Source organism: Vipera ursinii (genome assembly GCF_947247035.1).
Source record: "Vipera ursinii genome assembly, chromosome: W".
NCBI lineage: Eukaryota > Metazoa > Chordata > Lepidosauria > Squamata > Viperidae > Vipera > Vipera ursinii.
The window spans coordinates 37,739,418-37,759,178 of NC_139522.1; the positions used below are offsets into that span (position 1 = coordinate 37,739,418).

At 51.3% G+C, this 19,761-nt stretch overlaps 1 protein-coding gene across 1 annotated transcript in view; it reads right to left on the reverse strand.

Moving 5' to 3' along the window:
• Window positions 1-19,761, reverse strand: part of LOC310648256 (nucleolar transcription factor 1-like) — a 254,864-nt gene that overhangs the window by 87,480 nt on the left and 147,623 nt on the right. Inside the window, exon 13 of the mRNA XM_083376002.1 lies at window positions 14,433-14,588. Coding sequence (XP_083232128.1) covers window positions 14,433-14,588 — 156 coding nt within the window. The remainder of the gene's footprint in view (window positions 1-14,432; window positions 14,589-19,761) is intronic.

The window sequence follows — 19,761 nt, forward strand, 5'->3', positions numbered from 1 at the left end:
AGTTATTAGTGCTGCTAAAGCAGAGGTCCCCAACCTTTTGGGCACCAGGGACTGGTTCTGTGGAGAGGTTTATCCACAGACTGGAGGGTGCGTGGTTTTTTGTGCTGCCTGCATCTTGCGGATGGGGCTTTGCTTGTTTCTGCGGACTGGCTGCTGGCATGCCACAGACTGGTACTGGTCCATGGACCAGGGATTGGAGACCCCTGTGCTAAAGCACAGAAAGAGGAGGAACTGGTTAAATCAGTGCAGGTTCTTTTGCAGGGTTTTTAGAGGTGGAGGTGGCAGGTGAGCTAGCCCACTTAAAGCTTAATAAAACAATAGATCCGGAGGGTATTCATCCCAGAGTTCTGAGGGAACTTCTAAGTGTGCTCACTGGACCATTAACTGATCTGTTTAACCAGTCTCTTATAACAGGTGATGTCCTCCAGGACTGGCGAACAGCTTATATTGTACCCATCCACAAGAAGTGGGTAGGGAAGAAGCTGGAAACTAGGACAGTGTAGTAGTGAAGTTAATGGAATCACTCCTGCAAAAAAAGGTTTAACAAACATTTAAGTGTTCTACTTGATGGATCCAAAGCAGCATGGTTTTACTGAGGGCAAATCATGTCAAACTAACCTGATTTGACTTTTTTAACTATGTCACTAATGTGTCAAGCTACAAAACCTACTGTCTTTAGGACTGCTATATGCTTCTAGCTTGTCAACAGTGGGGGGAGGGGGAGAAGAGGGGAGAGTTTTGGATGCACAGGTGTTCCTTATCAATGTGAGAGCTGAAGCAGTTGAAGAGTTGTTTTGGCAAACTGAAGTTTCTTCTCATAACAATTATTGGAAGATATATTGGACAATGTGACCTGAAATGTCAGAGAGGGGAGGGAAAGGACCCAGATTGTTGGGGGCTGACTTTGTAATAATGCCGCTGGGGGGGGGGGGCGAAAGCCCTAATAAGCAGGCATATACATAGAATGAACACATTGATTTGTGCTTTAGATTGTAAGCCACCCTGAGTCTTCGGAGAAGGGCAGGATATAAATGGGATTAAAAAAAAAGTTTCACTCTTTTAATTATCTGCTTTCTGCCATTTTCTTAGAGCTAGCTTCCATTCTATCTTACCAGTTTGCTAATGCCTAATAAAGTTTATATTAGAGAACGCAATGTCTCTGGTGTTTTGCTTCATTGGGCTTCTCAGCCAGAACTTGACACTAAGCTAGCTCTGAGAAACAATTCCAATTCCATTGAGGGGTCCTGAGCCCCTACGCCCTTCTGGTAGCCTCCAGAGGGGTGGTGAAGACTTAGGAGAAGATGCCTGAAACGGAGAAGACGGCTGGAGCCAGGTCGGGATCGACCAGCGGGACTCCAGCTGGGGCCAAAAGCAGCTTCATAACCCCACCGGCCTCAACACGACCCAAGGAGCAAGTTGAACATAATGAGCCGACTCTGGAGTGGATGGGTGGAGCAGTGGCATTCAACCGACCTGAGTTGGAGAAGCGGCGAGAGGAGCTATGGAAAGCCACTGAAGCTGAATTCCCATTGGACTGCCTTCGGCCCAAATGGAGCAGAGAGCTGGAGTGGTGGGAGTGAGGAGCCTCGGAGTGGACAGCATCCAGGGAGTGCTACTTGACAAGGTGTGGCAGTCAATTGATGGAGCAACTGAGGCAGAAGTTTAGCAGCCTGGAGGTCGATGGAGGAGAGCTTGTCCTATGGCTGGATCCTTGACCCCGAAGGGGCTCAGCTCCGTTTCTATCTCAAGCACCAGCACCTTCACCCCAGCACTCAACAGGAGCAGGAGCAGCGATGGCTGGAGGAGCAGTTAGCCTGCAACCTGGATTACCTCCCCAGTCTGAGACAGAGAGCCTGCAGTCTGCCACCGGCGCCTCCTCCTCAGCCGAGGCGGAGAGACAGCTGTCTTTGGGGCCTGAGCTAAGTGAGGGGGAGGAACAGATGGCGCTCATCCCAGATGCATGTATGCGTAGAGAGGAGAGGAGAGCAACAGAAGGCAATAAGCCGGGTCTCAGGAAAAAGAAGACGTAGATGCTAGCCAGCCCCTCCCGGGGTGGAAAATAAATAGTAGGGGTTTGGGAGTGGCCTGTTGTTGTAGACAACCATTCGTTTTCCAGGGTACATCAATCAAGTCAGATTCCTTTGCCAGAACCAGGTTTCTCGGGACTACTTGCTCTGTATTTGAGGTGCCAACTGAGTCTCCCTGCTGGGAACTAATAGGTAGTGAATTAGCCTTGTTGACCCGGAATTAAGAGACAGTATAGGAAGTATCAGTTGTGAATATTTGCAGATGGCCTGCTGTCTTTGGGCACTTGCAGAGTCCTGGATGCAGGGTCATGAAAGGACAGCAAGGAAACACCCAATGTCCTAACGCACCCAAAAACATATGATATCTTTAGGGAAACACCCAAAAGGGAACATGTATAGCTACTTCTGCTTTCTCTCTTATCTACAGTGTGCCAGACTTACTGGGTGAAATCTTTATCTTACGTGTGTCAGCTTTGCTGGATGGATTGCTTATGCAATCAGAAACAATAAATACAAGGATTTCTTGTCATTCGGGGCTTCTCTCATTTAGAGGAGCCCGTCTTTGTTCAGCTGAATAAAAATGTAAAAGTTTAAAGGCAACTTCTGGTTTCCTGTATTTTTTATCAAGCAAAACATCAGAACCTGCATATCAGCCTCAGCCAGTGTGAACAGGGACTGTTTCTGCTTGGCTTAATCCTTGAAAGACTTTCTATCTGGAGTTCTCAAGTGAACAGAGACTGTTCTTGCCCTGTGTCAGAAGGGGAAAAGACTTTCCTTTGTGACTACTTCTTTTTGGTTTTGTCTACCCAACGTGAACAAAGATTGCTCCTGCCCTGTTTTAATAAAAGAGGGTTGCTTTACACGTGAGTAAGCAGTTCCTTATTGCTTGCAAAGGCTGAGTCAGAACAGCAAGTCAGATGGGTGCAGTATTTCAAAAGATTTGATTTTGAACTGAAATAATTCCAGGAGGGAACAACTTCCTGGCTGATGACCTGTCCTGCATGCCCTAATACAAAAGCACTCGGCAGGAGGTGGTGAGTTCTGTCATTCCAGATAGGCAGCAAGCGGCACAAGCGACAACCAGACGGCAGGAGAAAAAGAGTTTGTCCCCCATCAATGCATTTGCAAAACAGCTGAAGCAAGAGCTGCAAACCGACACATAATGTAGTTCATCAGAATTGACCATGAGGTAGGGGCTGGCATGGAAGGGGGACAAATTATATGTCCCAGACCATCTGTGACTACAAGTCCTGCAACGCAGCCACGATGCCAAGCAGGCAGACAACTTTGGGTTCCTAAAGACGCTGTATCTCACTAATCGTCAGTTCTGGTGGCCAAAGATGAAGAAAGACATTGAGAACTATGTGGGAAGCTGTGCTGTTTGCACAGCCAGCAAAAGACTACCAGGGAAGAGTCCGGGGCTGCCCGACCAGAACCTGGGAGGAGATAGCCATGGAGTTGTTGTTGTTGTTGTTATTATTATTATTATTATTATTATTATTATTATTATTATTATTATTATTAATTTTATTTGTATACCGCCCTTCTCCCGAAGGACTCAGGGCGGTGAACAGGGCAATACACATTAAAAAACAAGATACAAAAATTAAAAACGATTAAACAAATGCCCATGAATAAGTTAAAACACATTAAAAATAGATTAAAACAGATTAATAAAACCCAACCCCATCCCATCAGGCCAGGCAAGCTTGTTCGAAAAGGTAGGTTTTGAGATCGCGCCGGAAGGAGTGGAGGTCAGGCGCCATCCGGAGCTCGACCGGAAGATGGTTCCATAAATCCAGCGCGCCCACAGAGAACGCCCTCCCCCTGGGGGCCACCAGTCAACATTCTTTGACCGGTGGCACCCTGAGGAGGCCCTCTCTGTGGGAGCGTACTGGGCGGAGGGAAGTTGACGCCGGCCGCAGGTGCTCCCCAAGCCATGTAGGGCTTTGTAGGTCATTACCAACACCTTGAATCTCAACCGGAAGACAACTGGAAGCCAATGCAGCTCGCGGAGCAGAGGTGTAACATGGGAGTGACGGGAAACTCCCAACACAACTCTTGCGGCTGCATTCTGTACCAGTTGGAGCCTCCGAGTGGTCTTCAAGGGTAGCCCCATGTAGAGAGCGTTGCAGTAGTCCAGACGAGAGGTCACGAGGGCGTGAGTGACCGTACGTAAGGCATCCCGGTCTGGATAGGGCCGCAACTGGCGCACCAGGCGAACCTGGGCGAAGGCCCCCCTCGTCACAGCTACTATATGGTCTTTTAGAGAAAGCTGTGAATCTAGGAGGACTCCCAAGTTGCGAGCCCTATCTACGGGGGGGTAATAACTCACCCCCCATAGAGAGAGATGGGATATCCTGAATATCCCGAGATGCCGGTACGCACAGCCACTCGGTCTTGTCAGGGTTGAGTCAAAGCCTGTTCCTCCCCATCCAGACCCGAACCGCCTCCAGGCAGTGGGACATCACGTCGAGGGCATCACTGGGGTGGTTTGGGGTCGAAATGAAAAGCTGGGTATCATCAGCATACTGATGATACCCAACTCCAAAACCACGAATGATCTCACCCAGCGGTTTCATGTAGATGTTGAACAGGAGAGGCGACAGGACCGACCCCTAAGGGACTCCACAAGCGAGAAGCCTCGAGGTCGACCTCTGTCCCCCTGCCAACACCGACTGCGAGCGTCCCAGGAGATAGGAGGAGAACCACTGAAGGACCGTGCTGTTGTGACTCAGGGCCAGCCTGTGGGTCCGACAGCCGGGTCCGATGTATCGGAGGACTCAGATGTGGGGGAGGAGGGAAACGAACCGGCTGATGATGATTTGGAGACTTTGCAGAGTCCTCAGCCGGGAACCTCTTCTCAGCTGTGTGAGCCCGAGAGTGCGGAGGATGATGACCCACAGCTGGCCCTGTTCAAGGACGCCCGACGCAGGAGGCAGACGAGCAGGGACAAACAAAGGAAGGCTATGGGACTCCTCGGGAGGAGGCACAGGGAGACCACGCCCTGAGCTCTCTATAAAAGAAGTGTTTGGGGAGGGGCTAGTTGCTGAAAGCAACTTTTTCGTTTGAGAAGTCAAGCTCTTGTATTTTTGTAACAGTGTAATTAAAACTTGGCAGAAGCCTTTTGATCTTGGACGCTTTCCAGACTCTTCCTTTGATTAGGGGTGCGAGAAGAGGGCTGGTTCAGAACAGTTTGCTTTCAGCCACCCACCCCTTAATACTACGATGGAGCAGCTTCTTGCCGAGAATGTCCAGCTCAACCAGCAACTCACCTTGCTGGCCACTCAGGTGGCACAACTGCAGGCTCAGGTACATGCTGCCCCCCCACCCAGGAGGAAATGTCAGATAGCTATGCCGGATAAATTCGCTGGTAATCCAGAACTGTTTCCTGCCTTCCTGGGACAATGCCAGCTTTATATCAGCGTGAGAGCAGCTGATTTCCCCACTGACCGAGATAAGGTGGGATTCGTGTTGAGCCTTCTGTCGGGAGATGCAGCTCGTTGGGGCACGCCTCTGTTGGCACAGCCTAGCCCTTTGTTGGATAACTTTGGGGGGTTTTGTGACCATATGCGCCTCATGTACGAGGACCCGATTAAGGCACAGACGGCCACCCGACGCCTGAAAGCTTTGAGGCAGGGTCAGCGCCCTCTACAGGCCTATATCAGCGATTTCCGGCTGCTTAGCCAGGATTCCGCCTGGAATGAGGCTGCGCTCGTGGATGCCTTTCAGGATGGCTTGTCAGAGGAGATGTTGGATGAGCTGGCCCGCGTGGACATTCCCTCAGACCTGAATGGGCTGATCCATCTTTGTCTGCGGATCGATGCCCGGCTGCAGCAGCGTAAGAGTCGCCGTGCCACCCCACAGACCCCTGCCGCCCCTGTTGTGCGTGAGCCCCCGGTCCAGAGGGAGGAGCCAATGGAGCTGGGTGCCGCCAGGTCCCGTCTATCGGTGACGGAAATGGACAGACGACGATCGGAGGGGTTGTGTTTTTACTGTGGGGACCCTGGACATTTGGCTGCTTCTTGCCCGAAGAAGCGTCAGCGGGCGTCAGTGACCAAGCCTGCCCCGAGAAAGTCCCCTGCTTTGTTATCGGGAAACGGCCCGAGCCCGATCTAGACGGTGTGAAAGATCGGGCGACCCACAACATCCACACCGAGCGACGCCGTTCCGACGGTGCCTGTGAACCTCCACGGCATTTGATTTTGGAGGCACGTCTGATCCTCCCTGGCAAGTCAGAGGGGATTCCAGTCCATGCCTTAATTGACTCTGGGGCTACCACTAACTTTATGGATTCGGCCTTTGTGGCCAAATGGGCTGTTCCCCAGTGTCCAGTGGATCCGCCCATGCTTGTGGAGACCATCGATGGTCGAGTGCTCCTGTCCGGGCCTATCACGGCCGCCACGCAACCCGTGTGTATGGCCATCAGTACCCATGTGGAGGCCATTCAGTTCTACGTCACTTCGGATCTGCACTTCCCCGTGGTCTTGGGACTGGCGTGGCTCCGGGCGCATGATCCACAGATCTATTGGTCTCAGAACTTGGTCACCTTCCCAAGTTTGCAGTGCGTGGACCACACCCGCCATATCTGTGCCGGCCAGGTGGAGGGTTCCTCAGGGGTTTCCTTGCCTCCCGAACTGTCCGACTTTGCTGACGTGTTCAGCGAGTCAGAGGCGGACCAATTACCCCCGCACAGGCCCTACGACTGCTCCATTGACCTAGTCCCTGATGCGCCTCTCCCAGTGGGGCGTTTGTACTCCATGTCGGAGCCCGAGTTGGCTGCATTGCGGGACTTCCTGACGAAGAACTTGGCTCGTGGTTTCATCCGGCCCTCGTCCTCGCCAGTGTCTGCGCCCGTGCTCTTCGTCAAAAAGAAGTCGGGCGAGTTACGGCTTTGCTGTGACTACCGGAAACTCAACGCTATCACGGTGCGTAACCGCTACCCGCTGCCCCTCATCCCCGAGCTCTTGGACCGACTCCGGGAGGCTAAGATCTTCACGAAACTGGACCTGCGTGGAGCTTACAACCTTGTCAGGGTTCGGCCGGGTGATGAGTGGAAGACGGCGTTTGGTACTCGCTATGGACATTTCGAGTACACGGTGATGCCGTTTGGCCTGACCAACGCCCCCGCTGTGTTTCAGCATTTTATGAATGACGTCTTTCGGGATCTGTTGGACCAGTTTGTTGTGATTTACCTGGACGACATCCTGATTTACTCCCCGTCGCGTGAAGCGCATCATCAGCATCTCCGTCAGGTCCTGCAGCGCCTCCGGAATCATCGGCTGTTTGCCAAGTTGGAGAAGTGCCAGTTCTACCAGGTGACCATTGATTTCTTGGGTCACCGCATTTCTCCTGAGGGCATCGCCATGGAACCGAGTAAAGTTGAGTCGTTGCAGAGTTGGCAACCCCCGCGTCGCGTGAAGGATATTCAGCGACTTCTTGGATTTGCCAACTACTATCGGACATTCATCCCTGGCTTTGCTGCCTTGACAGCCCCCCTCACCCGGCTCCTGCAGAAGAAGACTCGGTTCCAGTGGAACGCCCCCGAACAACAGGCGTTCCAAGCTCTGAAGGACGCCTTCATGAAGGAGCCCATCTTGAAGCATCCTGACCCGCAACGGCCGTTTGTCGTGGAGGCGGACGCCTCCGACATTGCCATTGGGGCCGTGTTACTTCAGGCAGCGACGCCCAACGGTACCCTTTTCCCTTGCGCGTATCACTCACGGAAATTGAATCCCTCGGAGCGCAACTATACCATCTGGGAGAAGGAGCTGCTGGCCATCAAGGCGGCGTTCGAGGCTTGGAGGCATCATCTGGAGGGGGCGCGGCATCAAATCGAGGTCCGGACGGACCACAAGAATCTGGAAAGCCTGCAGACCGCTCGGAATTTGAACCAACGCCAGATCCGGTGGTCCCTCTTCTTTGCGAGGTTTGACTTCCGGGTGCGGTACATACCAAGCGGGCACAACCAGAGAGCGGATGCTCTGTCCAGGAAGCCCGAGTACACCCGAGTGGAAGACAAGCTTCCGCCCAGGACCGTGATCCCCGTCGAGTCTTTTGCTGCGGTGCGGGAGCCGGTGGATATACGGGCTCGGATCCGGGAGGCGCAGCAGCAGGAGGCGTGGGTGGCTCAGCGGAAGGAAGAGGTGGGGCCAGATTCGCCTTGGTCGGTCACGGATGGACTCCTGTATTATCGTGACCGGCTCTATGTTCCAGGAGGGCCACTCAGGGGACTCGTCCTCAGCCAATGTCATGATAACCTGGCTGCGGGGCATTTTGGCCTGTTCAAGACTCTGAACCTGGTCTCCCGTACATTCTGGTGGCCCCGAGTCCGACACGATGTCCAGTCTTATGTCACCTCCTGCGTCCCATGCAGGCAGGCCAAGTCAGCGACAGGGGCCCCGCCTGGTTTACTGCAGCCTTTGCCAACGCCCAAGAGACCCTGGGGGGCTGTGTCCATGGACTTTCTGACGGATCTACCCCCATCCTCCGGCTTCACGACAGTGTTTGTGGTGGTGGACATGTTGACCAAGATGGCGCACTTCATCCCCTGTCGCGGCTTACCGTCAGCTCGCGCCACTAGTCGCATGTTCATCCAACAGGTGTTCCGGCTGCACGGCCTTCCCGATAGAGTCGTCTCCGATAGGGGGGCCCAGTTTACAGCCCGCTTCTGGCAGGAGTTGATGCGGGCGTTGGACATTAAGGTTTGCCTCTCGTCCGCGCATCATCCTCAGACCGACGGGGGTACCGAGAAGGTCATCGGCATTTTGGAGCAGTATCTGCGCTGCTACGTTAACCTGCAGCAGGACAATTGGGTGGACTATTTGGCCATAGCCGAGTTTGCCTTTAACAACTCGCAGCACACCTCCACGCAGATGACACCGTTCTTGGCCAATGTGGGTTATCACCCTCGGTTTTTCCCCCTTTCTCCCGTGGACTCACCGGAGCCGGCAGCGAACGAATTCATGGCGGAGTTACAGGCGATCCATCGGTTGGTGCGACGGCAGCTGGAGAAGGCCAAGGCCGACTACAAGAGGTTCGCCGATCGGTCGAGAAGGGATACGCCTCCATTATCGGTGGGGGATCGGGTCTGGCTGTCCACCAGGAACCTACCATCCACTCGGCCGGCGAGGAAGCTGGACCACCGTTACCTTGGACCGTTCCCAGTCGAGGCCGTCATCAACCCGGTCGCCTATCGTTTAACTCTGCCACGTTCCCTGCGCGTGCACCCCGTCTTCCATCGGTCCTTGTTGGTCCCCGAACAACCGGCTTGTCCACTTCGCCAAGCGGAACCTCCCCCATCAGGACCTCGTGATGGCGACAGCACCCCCGAGTACGAGGTCGCCAGCATCAGGGATTCCCGCTGGCTGAAAGGTCGCTTCCAGTACCTGATCGAGTGGAAAGGGTACGGGCCGGAGGACTTCACATGGGAAGACGCGACCGCCGTTCATGCCCCTGCGTTGGTGACTGCTTTTCACGAACAGTTCCCATCCCGACCGCATCCGGATCGGCAGACCCGGGGGAAGGGCCCTGCGGTGCGGGATAGTGTTGTGACTCAGGGCCAGCCTGTGGGTCCGACAGCCGGGTCCGATGTATCGGAGGACTCAGATGTGGGGGAGGAGGGAAACGAACCGGCTGATGATGATTTGGAGACTTTGCAGAGTCCTCAGCCGGGAACCTCTTCTCAGCTGTGTGAGCCCGAGAGTGCGGAGGATGATGACCCACAGCTGGCCCTGTTCAAGGACGCCCGACGCAGGAGGCAGACGAGCAGGGACAAACAAAGGAAGGCTATGGGACTCCTCGGGAGGAGGCACAGGGAGACCACGCCCTGAGCTCTCTATAAAAGAAGTGTTTGGGGAGGGGCTAGTTGCTGAAAGCAACTTTTTCGTTTGAGAAGTCAAGCTCTTGTATTTTTGTAACAGTGTAATTAAAACTTGGCAGAAGCCTTTTGATCTTGGACGCTTTCCAGACTCTTCCTTTGATTAGGGGTGCGAGAAGAGGGCTGGTTCAGAACACGTGCCTCCCACTCCCAATCCCCTGAGACGCCGCAGCAAGATACCATGGTCGATGGTATCGAAAGCCGCTGAGAGGTCTAATAGGACTAGGACAGAGGAATATCCCCTGTCCCGAGCCCTCCAGAGATCATTCACCAGAGCGACCAATGCCGTCTCCGTGCTGTACCCAGGCCTGAAGCCCGATTGGTACGGTTCTAGATAATCCGCTTCATCCAGAACCAGAGGGAGCTGATGCGCCACCACACTCTCAACAACCTTCACAAGAAAGCGAAAGTTGGAGACCGGACGAAAGTTATTTAACACAGCTGGGTCCAAGGCAGGCTTCTTGAGGAGAGGTCTCACCACCGCCTCCTTCAAGACGGCGGGGAAACTACCCTCACTCAAAGAGGCAGATATAACCGCCTGGAACCAGCCTCGTGTCCCCTCCTGGGCTGCATAAACCAGCCAGGAAGGGCACGGGTCCAATAAACATGTGGTGGAGCTCAGCCTCCCCATAATTCTGTCCACTTCCTCCGGAGTCACAGAATCAAACTCCTCCCAGGTAATATCGACAAGACCGCCCGCGTCCTGATCGTCAGACTCTGCCCAGTCAGAGTCCAGACCGGTCCGAACCCGAGCGATTTTATCCGACAGATGTTGACTAAACTCCTCGGCACGCCCCTGCAAGGGTTCCTCACTCACCTCCTGATTGAGGAGGGAGCGGGTCACCCTAAACAGGGCGGCCGGGCGATTATCTGCGGACGCGATAAGGGTAGCGAAGTAATTAGACCTCGCCACCCTTATCGCTGCGAGATAAGACCTAATATGGGTTCTTAGTCGCAATCGGTCAGATTCAGATCGGCTGGACCTCCAACCGCTCTCTAGGCCCCTTCTCCGACGCTTCATCTCCCGGAGCTCCACGGAGAACCATGGAGCCCACTGGGATCTGCGCCGGGTCAGGGGCCGCAAGGGTACAACTCAGTCGAGTGCCTCCGTGGCTGTCCTTTCCCAGGCTTCCACTAAGGCATCTGCCGAGCTGTGAGCAGAGGAGGCAGGTGGGGTCCCCAGCGCTGCCTGGAACCTCTCAGGATCCATTAAGCGCCTGGGGCGGAACCATCTAGTTGGCTCAACACACCCACGGTGGGGAGTGGCAAAACGGAAGACCAGCCTCAGGAGATGATGATCGGTCCATGACAGGGGCATAACAATTGGGGAGCCCCCACCAAGATCATCTAACCACCGTCCAGATAGAAAAACCAAATCCAGGGTGTGACCTCCCACATGAGTCGGTCCATGAATTACTTGCGTCAGGTCCATGGCCGTCATGGAAGCCATGAACTCCCGAGCTAACTCAGATGATCCTCCCAGGGATGGTAGATTGAAGTCACCCAAAACCATGAGTTTGGGGAACTCAATCACCAGCCCCGAGAGGATATCGAGAAGCTCAGGCAGGGCTGCTGCTGCGCGACTAGGCGAAAGGTACACCAGCAGCAAGCCCAGCTGCGCCCTAGGACCACACCTCAATAAGAGAGATTCACACCCGACTATCTGAAGAACGGTGGCCTCCTGCGGACATAAGGTCTCCCTCATAACAACAGCCACTCCCCCACCCCTACCCTGAGTCCGAGGCCGGTGTAGCACCCGGAAGATCAACCAGGGGGATACCACCCTCTGGGCCCAACCAGGTCTCCGTGATGCAAGCCAGGTCCGCATGCTCACCCTCGACCAGATCCCGGACGAGAGGAGCCTTATTAACGACGGACCTGGCGTTCAAGTAAACTAGCCGGAACTCAGGTGGCTGCACATCCTCACTCCCAGGGCCTTGGGGTGAAGACAGAGGGTCGGAGCGCCTCACCGCTTGTAGATAGCGGGGATGCCCTCCCGGGTATCGATACGGCCCACCTGCTGCCATTCCCTAATGTCGTGGGAATAGGAAGTCCCATGACCCGCTCCCGAGATCCGGAGGCAGTAGACCCTGGCTCCTCCCCCCCGCGATCTGTCCCAGGCCTGGCCTGAACAACGGTTGGTGGATTACCCCCCATTTCCAGCCAACCACGACCCTCCCCCCTCCTTAACCCCACAAAAAATTTGACTAAAAAGGTAATCAGGGGCCTCTTATTAAATTTATACCGGAGGCCCCTGCCCCTGCCCAACCATCTCTCAGGGTCCTAGCAATTGGGCCCTTCATCAAGAGGAAATGTAAAGAGTGAGGCGGGTCGCACCCAGGATGGGGGGCCCCCCCTGAGGGCGAACAAAACCGTGCTCGGATAAGTCAGACGCATGGTGGTTGTTAGACCAATCCGGCAGAAAAAGGCAGACCCAGATCGAAATGGGAGGATCTCAAGATGGAAGGAGAATGTCCAGAGTGCAAACCCAGCTCCACTGCCACTAGAGCTGGGTAACCCCGGGACAGGTCAATTCCCGCCCTCTCACGACGGTTAGAACCGGGGAGCAGCCTGGAACATACAACCGGGGAAGGCAATACCGCCTAGAGCTCTCACCTCTAGGAGGTAGCAGATGTAAAGTTTCAACCACCCTCCCACAGTGGTTGTAACCCGGGCCTTCCAAAACCATGGGGGAGAGGAGAAAAGAGGGGGGAGTTAGAGCAAAAGAGTCAGCGAAATAAATCAAGGCTAAAAAGCCTGTAGAGTCACAGAATGGTAGGAGAGCTCCGGTTACACAATTCGTTTTCATATTGTAGAGAGGATCAGACGATGGTCAGCCCGGAAGGGAAACCAAGACCATGATATTTCAGCAGAACCACGAAACATGGTCTAGTCAATTTCTGGCGGCGCAGAAGTTAGGTTGTGCCTCACAAACGTCCGAGACATCAGCGTCCGCATTCCACCACCAGGCCGAGGTCACCATACCAGAGAGGCTGCGGTACTCCAACTCCCCTCGCCGCCAGCCTTCTCAGACGCCAACCAGAGAACATCTCCACCACTCCAGCACTTCAACTCTGACGCTGCTCCAAGCCGCGATTCATAGTGTCGACCATCGATCAGCCAGCACACGGCTCCTCCAAGCAGCTGGAAGGCTCTCCCAAACGTTGCCAAGCTCCCCAAAGTTGTCCCGGGCTCCGCAAGTTCCGGAGGCGCCGCCAGGCTCCGCAGGCTCCACCAGGCCCCCCGCAACACCATAACAGCGCCGACAGTCAGCTGGTCGGCGGAACGCAGGCCTCCGAGATTTTCCGCCCAGTTCCAACGGACTCTTCACCAAGCTCTCAAGACTCCCGTGGCACCGACGGTCAGCTGGTCGGCGCCGCGTAGAGCAGAGCTCCGCCGAGTTCATCCGGGTCTTTTGAATATTCCAACAGCCTCTATTGGAGTTCGTCCAGCCCCCTGCGGCACCGACAAACAGCTGGTCGGCGCCGCACAGCACGGGGCTCCGCCCAACTCCTCCGCGTCCTCCAAGCCCTCCAAAAAACTCCTCCGGGCTCAGCTGAAAGACCTCGGAGAGTCCACGGAGCCAAAGGTAACAATACGGGCGTTCCAAACAGCCACAGAAGCTCACCTCGTCCTCATCCTCGTCCCAAATCCTTCACAGAAAAAAAATTCCTGTGAGGCTCCCAAGGGTCGCCGAATTGCCGGAGCTCCGCACGGAGCTCAGCCGAGCACGTCCGCCATCTTGGGCATGCGCAAATTAGTGATTGAATAGTGGAGCTACTGGAGAGTGGGGGAAGCAACGCGATTTGGACTGTGATAGACCTGTTTTCCAAGCAAGCCCACTTCACTGCCTGTGCTGCTCCTCCCCTAAGCCCAGAAACTAGTGAAGATGTTTTTGTAACACATCTACCAACTGCATGGAGCACCTACCACACCAACTCTGTCTCATTCCTCTCAAACCCAGCTTTCTAACTGGCAATCAAGTTGTGTGTATAATTTCCCTAAAGTCGCACACACTCTCCTTCTCAGGCTTCTAAATCAAGCCTCAAGACCTGTCCATGGAATAGTCATAGATGTCCTGGGAAATGGCAATTATTGAAGAATATCTAACAGGGCTCTGACCATCTTTGCACTATGAAGGTACTATTGAGTTACAGCTCCATATACAACACCCAACTTGGGGGGGGGGGGGAATAAGAGAGGTAATGGAAGATAGAATGGTAGGAGCACCCAGACTGTGATGGAGCTGCTTGGTGCTGATGGCTCAGGAAAATTCCAGAACCTACCTTCAGGCTTCTAGCAAGTATTTTTTTTTTCTTTTCCTAGTTTTTAATCGTGAGGGAGAGGGTCAAGGTCCTGGTTTTATCTAAGTCAACAGAAAAAAAATCCATGTGACTGACACATTATTATTAAATGTTATTTGTTGCTCATCTTGCAGTTCAAGGAGACTCTGAGTGGAATACATGCTGCTCTATATCTCTACTCCAAAAGATGGTTAGAAAAATGTGCATTATTGATTAAACAACCTTTCTTTTCTCTGAAAGATCATTCCACATCCGTGCCAGCAACCGGGCGAGTTCACTCTCCGACAGTTCAGGTCGCTCTTCCTGCAGCTGCTTGCGTTTCTCCTCCGAGAAGATAAACATAGCAGAAATGGGCCGTTTGGGTTTCTCAGAACCTCCCTGTTAAAGAACACAAAGGTACTCATTGGTGTGGAACTTTGCGTTTATCTTTTTGTTTATTTATTTATAAATAATATTTTATTAATTTTTCAATTTTACATTTAAGTATTTAAGAAGCAACGTGGTGGCTGGGATAATCAATAGTTCGATAACATATAAAAATCTTTAGTACAAATCTCAAGTTACAACATGAAATATTTCCTCTCTTTTTCCCTTAACATCTACTGTCTCATATTTAGGCTAATACAGTTCTTATTATATCAACTCAGTAAAAACATCCTTATTACATGTACCAATAATTTTTTAGCTTATACATATCTTAAATACTTTTTACATTCAAATTTCATAAACAATCCATATCCTGTTCTTAATTTTTCCCAATTTTTATTTTCCCATCAATATTCCAATTTAACATTTGATATTTATAATTTTCAGGCTTTAGGTAACCAAAAGGAGCCTTGGTGGAGCAGTGGGCTAATGCCTCCTTAAGTAACACCAGCTGCCTGCAATTAGTGAAGGTTCGCATCCCACCAGGCTCAAGGTTGACTCAGCCTTCCATCCTTCCGAGGTAGGTAAAATGAGGACCCAGATTGTTGGAGGCAATAAGCTGACTTTGTAAAAATGCCGCTGGGGGGGGGGGGGCGAAAGCCCTAATAAGCAGGCATACACATAGAATGAAGGCTATTGCTAAGCACATTGATTTGTGCTTCTTAGATTGTAAGCCGCCCTGAGTCTTTGGAGAAGGGTGGGATATAAATGGGATTAAAAAAAAATTCCCTTCTCTCAATACATAACAGAATGTAATATTCAAAATACACATTTCATCTATTTGAATATAGTATTGTTCTATTTCCTAAAAGTTATCTATTTCCCACCATATTAAATCATCTACTTAATAATACAATTTCCCCTTTAATAAATCAAAACCATTATATACAGTATATTGCCTGGGTTAATCAATAAATCAAACATATTCATAATAATTATTTTTTCTTTTAGGTCTAATTTTTAAATATTAAAAAGATAAAATCCTTATTTGTCAACTAATTTCCAAATATTTTAAATCTAATGACCAAAATTCCCCTTATTTCAACTTCTCCCTTTAACCCTCTAATTAATATGAAATCCCCTCTAATAAATCAAACCCCAAATTTCTTCAGCCTTATTCTGGCTTTCTTCCTTTGCCAACTGGACTTCCATATCAGTGCTTTTAGATCGTCAAATAGATCTCCCTCTATTATTATATGTTATTTGAAATAAAAGAGACCATTTAGTTGCCTTTTTTTTGGAAGGACTAGCCCATTTGTATTCATTAAATTGTCTCCCTAATATTCCAATTCCCCATGATTGCCCTGATATGTTTATCTTCCATTCAATCTGTTCCTTCTTTCTCAAATTTCTTCTGATTTATATAGAGAGTCTTTTCCATTTTCAGTGTTGTCACTCCCTTTTCTGGATTTTCCATTAACTGTATTTGATGATCAATTGAGTCCTCCATCTTAATATTTGATTGTTCCACTTCTTCTGTTATCTTCTGCGTTGTTAGTTCTTTGGTTGTAGTCAAAGTTTGGTTTTGTGTATCTAAGCTGGCATCTTGTTCTTTTATGTTAGGTCTTATATTATCCCAAGCTGAAAGAATGGTTTAATGTATTGCTTTCAACATGGAAAGGATCTTTTCCTGGTCTTCATCCATATTTGTTTAATAATGTGTTGAGGAATTTAAAATCAGATGTTAAAAATAATTTTATAACTAGGTATGGGACCTCTCTTTCACATGTTTATAGATAGTTTTTATAGTAGAAGTCGATTTGTCAAACAAGGTTTTATAGTCCAAGGTATTTTATCATCTCATATAGTAACCAATGTTCCTCAATAAAGAAGTGGAAGGCAATTCCCCACATATAACTCTGAAAGTCAGTAAAGGTTTACATTCATAGTTCAAGTAGGCCAGTTATGCCGCCCAGATGTTCTCTTTACAGCTGAGTTTCTCACAGGTGGTGCCAAAGTCAAGAGTCTTATCTAAAGTCTGGGCTTCGAGCCAAGTCTCCTTTAGGAAATAACAAGTTGTAATACCAAACTTCACCACATGATGTCACTGACGCCATTTAAAGTTTTTTAAGCCCAAGATTTTTATAATCCTTTTTCCATTTTTTTTTGTAGATAAAAACAAAAGTCTCCAATAAAGATAAGAAAACTTTTGGTCCCCAAGTTTCAGGAACATATAAATCCAATTAGATTAAAGTTGTTCTTTTAGTGTTTTAATTCCCCTGGGTAGTCAGTCGCCGCTATTCTTAGAGGGTGGGATAGAAATTCCCTTCCCTCTCTCCTCATAGGGGAAAGATACTTTGGGCAGTTTTTACAGGAAAAGAAAATACTTAGGATAAAGAGAAGATCAGATCTCACCCAGTTTCATCTGCATTGCTTTAGAAGTTCTTGGTGGTGAGTTTGACTTTGGCTGCCTGCAGCCTAGTGACGAGCCATATTACTATGGCTGGTCCTTCCTCCGCCAGTTTGGAGGGCTGCCCCAGATCAAGTGGAAGGGCTGCCGCCCTCCCGCGATCAAGTGGGGGTCCCCTCCTTGCTCGTCGCCCCTACAGGGTGACTTTTGACCCTTTCCAGGGTCCCCCAGAGGAGCAAAACCGAACACGGAAGATGGAGCTTGCCTTCTAGTGGCCGCGGTGGCAAACAGTAAGTCTTTTTATTTTTTTTGTAGGCATTATAGAAAAAGCAAAAAACAATAGTAAAAGGGAAAATTTAATTTTAGATCTGCAAACTTTATCTACCAGATTAATCAACTAACATCTTACTTCATTAATCTGTAGGGGAAGTCATTCATACAAGTGAGATCAACTTTTAATTGATAGGGCTGTAAGTTAAAGCAATTTTTGTTTAGCTGCCTTAATGCAAAGAAAAAAAGAAAAAAAAGCTTTCCAAAGATGAATATTTGAGTATAACAATGAGGTTAATTTATTAAAAAACAGTCAACTATTTCACACATCCAATATCTCAAAATGGCTTCTCTGTTAAGACTTTTGAGCATATATGAATTTACAGGTGAAACTCAAAAAATTAGAATATTGTGCAAAAGTTCATTTATTTCAGTAATGCAACTTAAAAGGGGAAACTAATATATGAGATAGACTCATTACATGCAAAGCAAGATAGTTCAAGCCGTGATTTGTCATAATTGTGATGATTATGGCGTACAGCTCATGAAAACCCCAAATCCACAATCTCAAAAAATTAGAATATTGTGAAAAGGTGCGATATTCTAGGCTCAAAGTGTCCCACTCTAATCAGCTAATTAAGCCATAACACCTGCAAAGGGTTCCTGAGCCTTTAAACGGTCTCTCAGTCTGGTTCAGTAGGAATCACAATCATGGGGAAGACTGCTGACCTGACAGTTGTGCAGAAAACCATCATTGACACCCTCCACAAGGAGGGAAAGCCTCAAAAGGTAATTGCAAAAGAAGTTGGATGTTCCCAAAGTGCTGTATCAAAGCACATTAATAGAGCCACCACACACAGACGGATCCTGGACATGGGCTTCAAATGTCGTATTCCTCTTGTCAAGCCGCTCCTGAACAACAAACGTCAGAAGCGTCTTACCTGGGCTAAAGAAAAACAGACCTAGTCTGTTGTTCAGTGGTCCAAAGTCCTCTTTTCTGATGAGAGCAACTTTTGCATCTCATTTGGAAACCAAGGACCCAGAGTCTGGAGGAAGAATGAAGAGGCACACACTGCAAGATGCTTGAAGCCCAGTGTGAAGTTTCCACAGTCTGTGTTGATTTGGGGAGCCATGTCATCTGCTGGTGTTGGTCCACTGTGCTTCATTAAGTCCAGGGTCAACGCAGCCATCTACCAGGAGATTTTGGAGCACTTCATGCTTCCTTCCGCAAACGAGCTTTATGGCCAGCAAACTCGCCTGACCTAAACCCCATAGAGAATCTATGGGGCATTGCCAAGAGAAAGATGAAAGACATGAGACCGAACAATGCAGAAGAGCTGAAGGCCGCTATTGAAGCATCCTGGTCTTCCATAACACCTCAGCAGTGCCACAGGCTGATAGCTTCCATGCCATGCCGCATTGAGGCAGTAATTGCTGCAAAAGGGGCCCAAACCAAGTACTGAGTACATATGCATGCTTATACTTTTCAGAGGTCCGATATTGTTCTATGTCAGGCATGTCCAAAGTCCGGCCCGCGGGCCATTTGCGGCCCACGGGGTGGTTTAATACAGCCCTCTAACAGCCCTCCCTGCTCTGTGTAAATGCGGCCCTCCCACGGCCCTCCCTGATTGAGGGCGGCAAGCAGAAGACTGTCTGCCACAGGAGGGAAAGCGGTGAGAGGGCCGCATCCTGACGTCACTGCCCAAACTCGCTTGCCGCCTCCGCGTTGTGAGCCCGGGTGCCGTTACCGGGCGGCGGCCGCTTCCCGCACCTTTTTCTGGCTGGCCGAACCGCCGCGCTCCTCCCCCCGCCCCAGGCTTGGTGCGGCGTCTCTGCCGGTGCAGCGAGGCTGACGGTGCGCGCCTGGCCTGGCCGAGTGGGAGAAGGGCCTGGCGGGTGGAGTCTCCGGGCTGGCGCCAGGCAGACCCCGATGGCTTTCCCGCCCCTGGAGACGCCCCGGTGGCCAGGGAAAAAGGGCCTGCCACAGGAGGGAGGGTGGTGAGAGGGCCGCATCCTGACGTCACTGCCCAAACTTGGAAGATGAGTGGCGCAGGTGCGGGGCCGGCCTGGCGGGACTCGCTGCCCTACTACAACTGCGTCAGGTTCGCACTCTCGACGTCCTCCACCCTCTTCTCGGTAGGCCACTTCCCCGGATGTGCTAGCCGGCTGGCAAGCAGAGCAGAGCGGGCGCCCTGGGCAAGCTCCGCTCGGCAGCAGCGCTGCCCGACCAGCTGCTCCCTCGGCGCTCTTCCCTCACCGGTCCGCGGCCGCCTCGCCCTGAGCGCGCGCTCGCTTGCCGCCTCCACGTTGTGAGCCCGGGCGCTGTTACCGGGCGGCGGCCGCTTCCCGCACCTTTTTCTGGCTGGCCGAACCGCCGCGCTCCTCCCTCCGCCCCAGGCTTGGCGCGGCGTCTCTGTCGGTGCAGCGAGGCTGACGGTGCGCGCCTGGCCTGGCCGAGCGCGAGAAGGGCCTGGTGGGTGGAGTCTCTGGGCTGGCGCCAGGCAG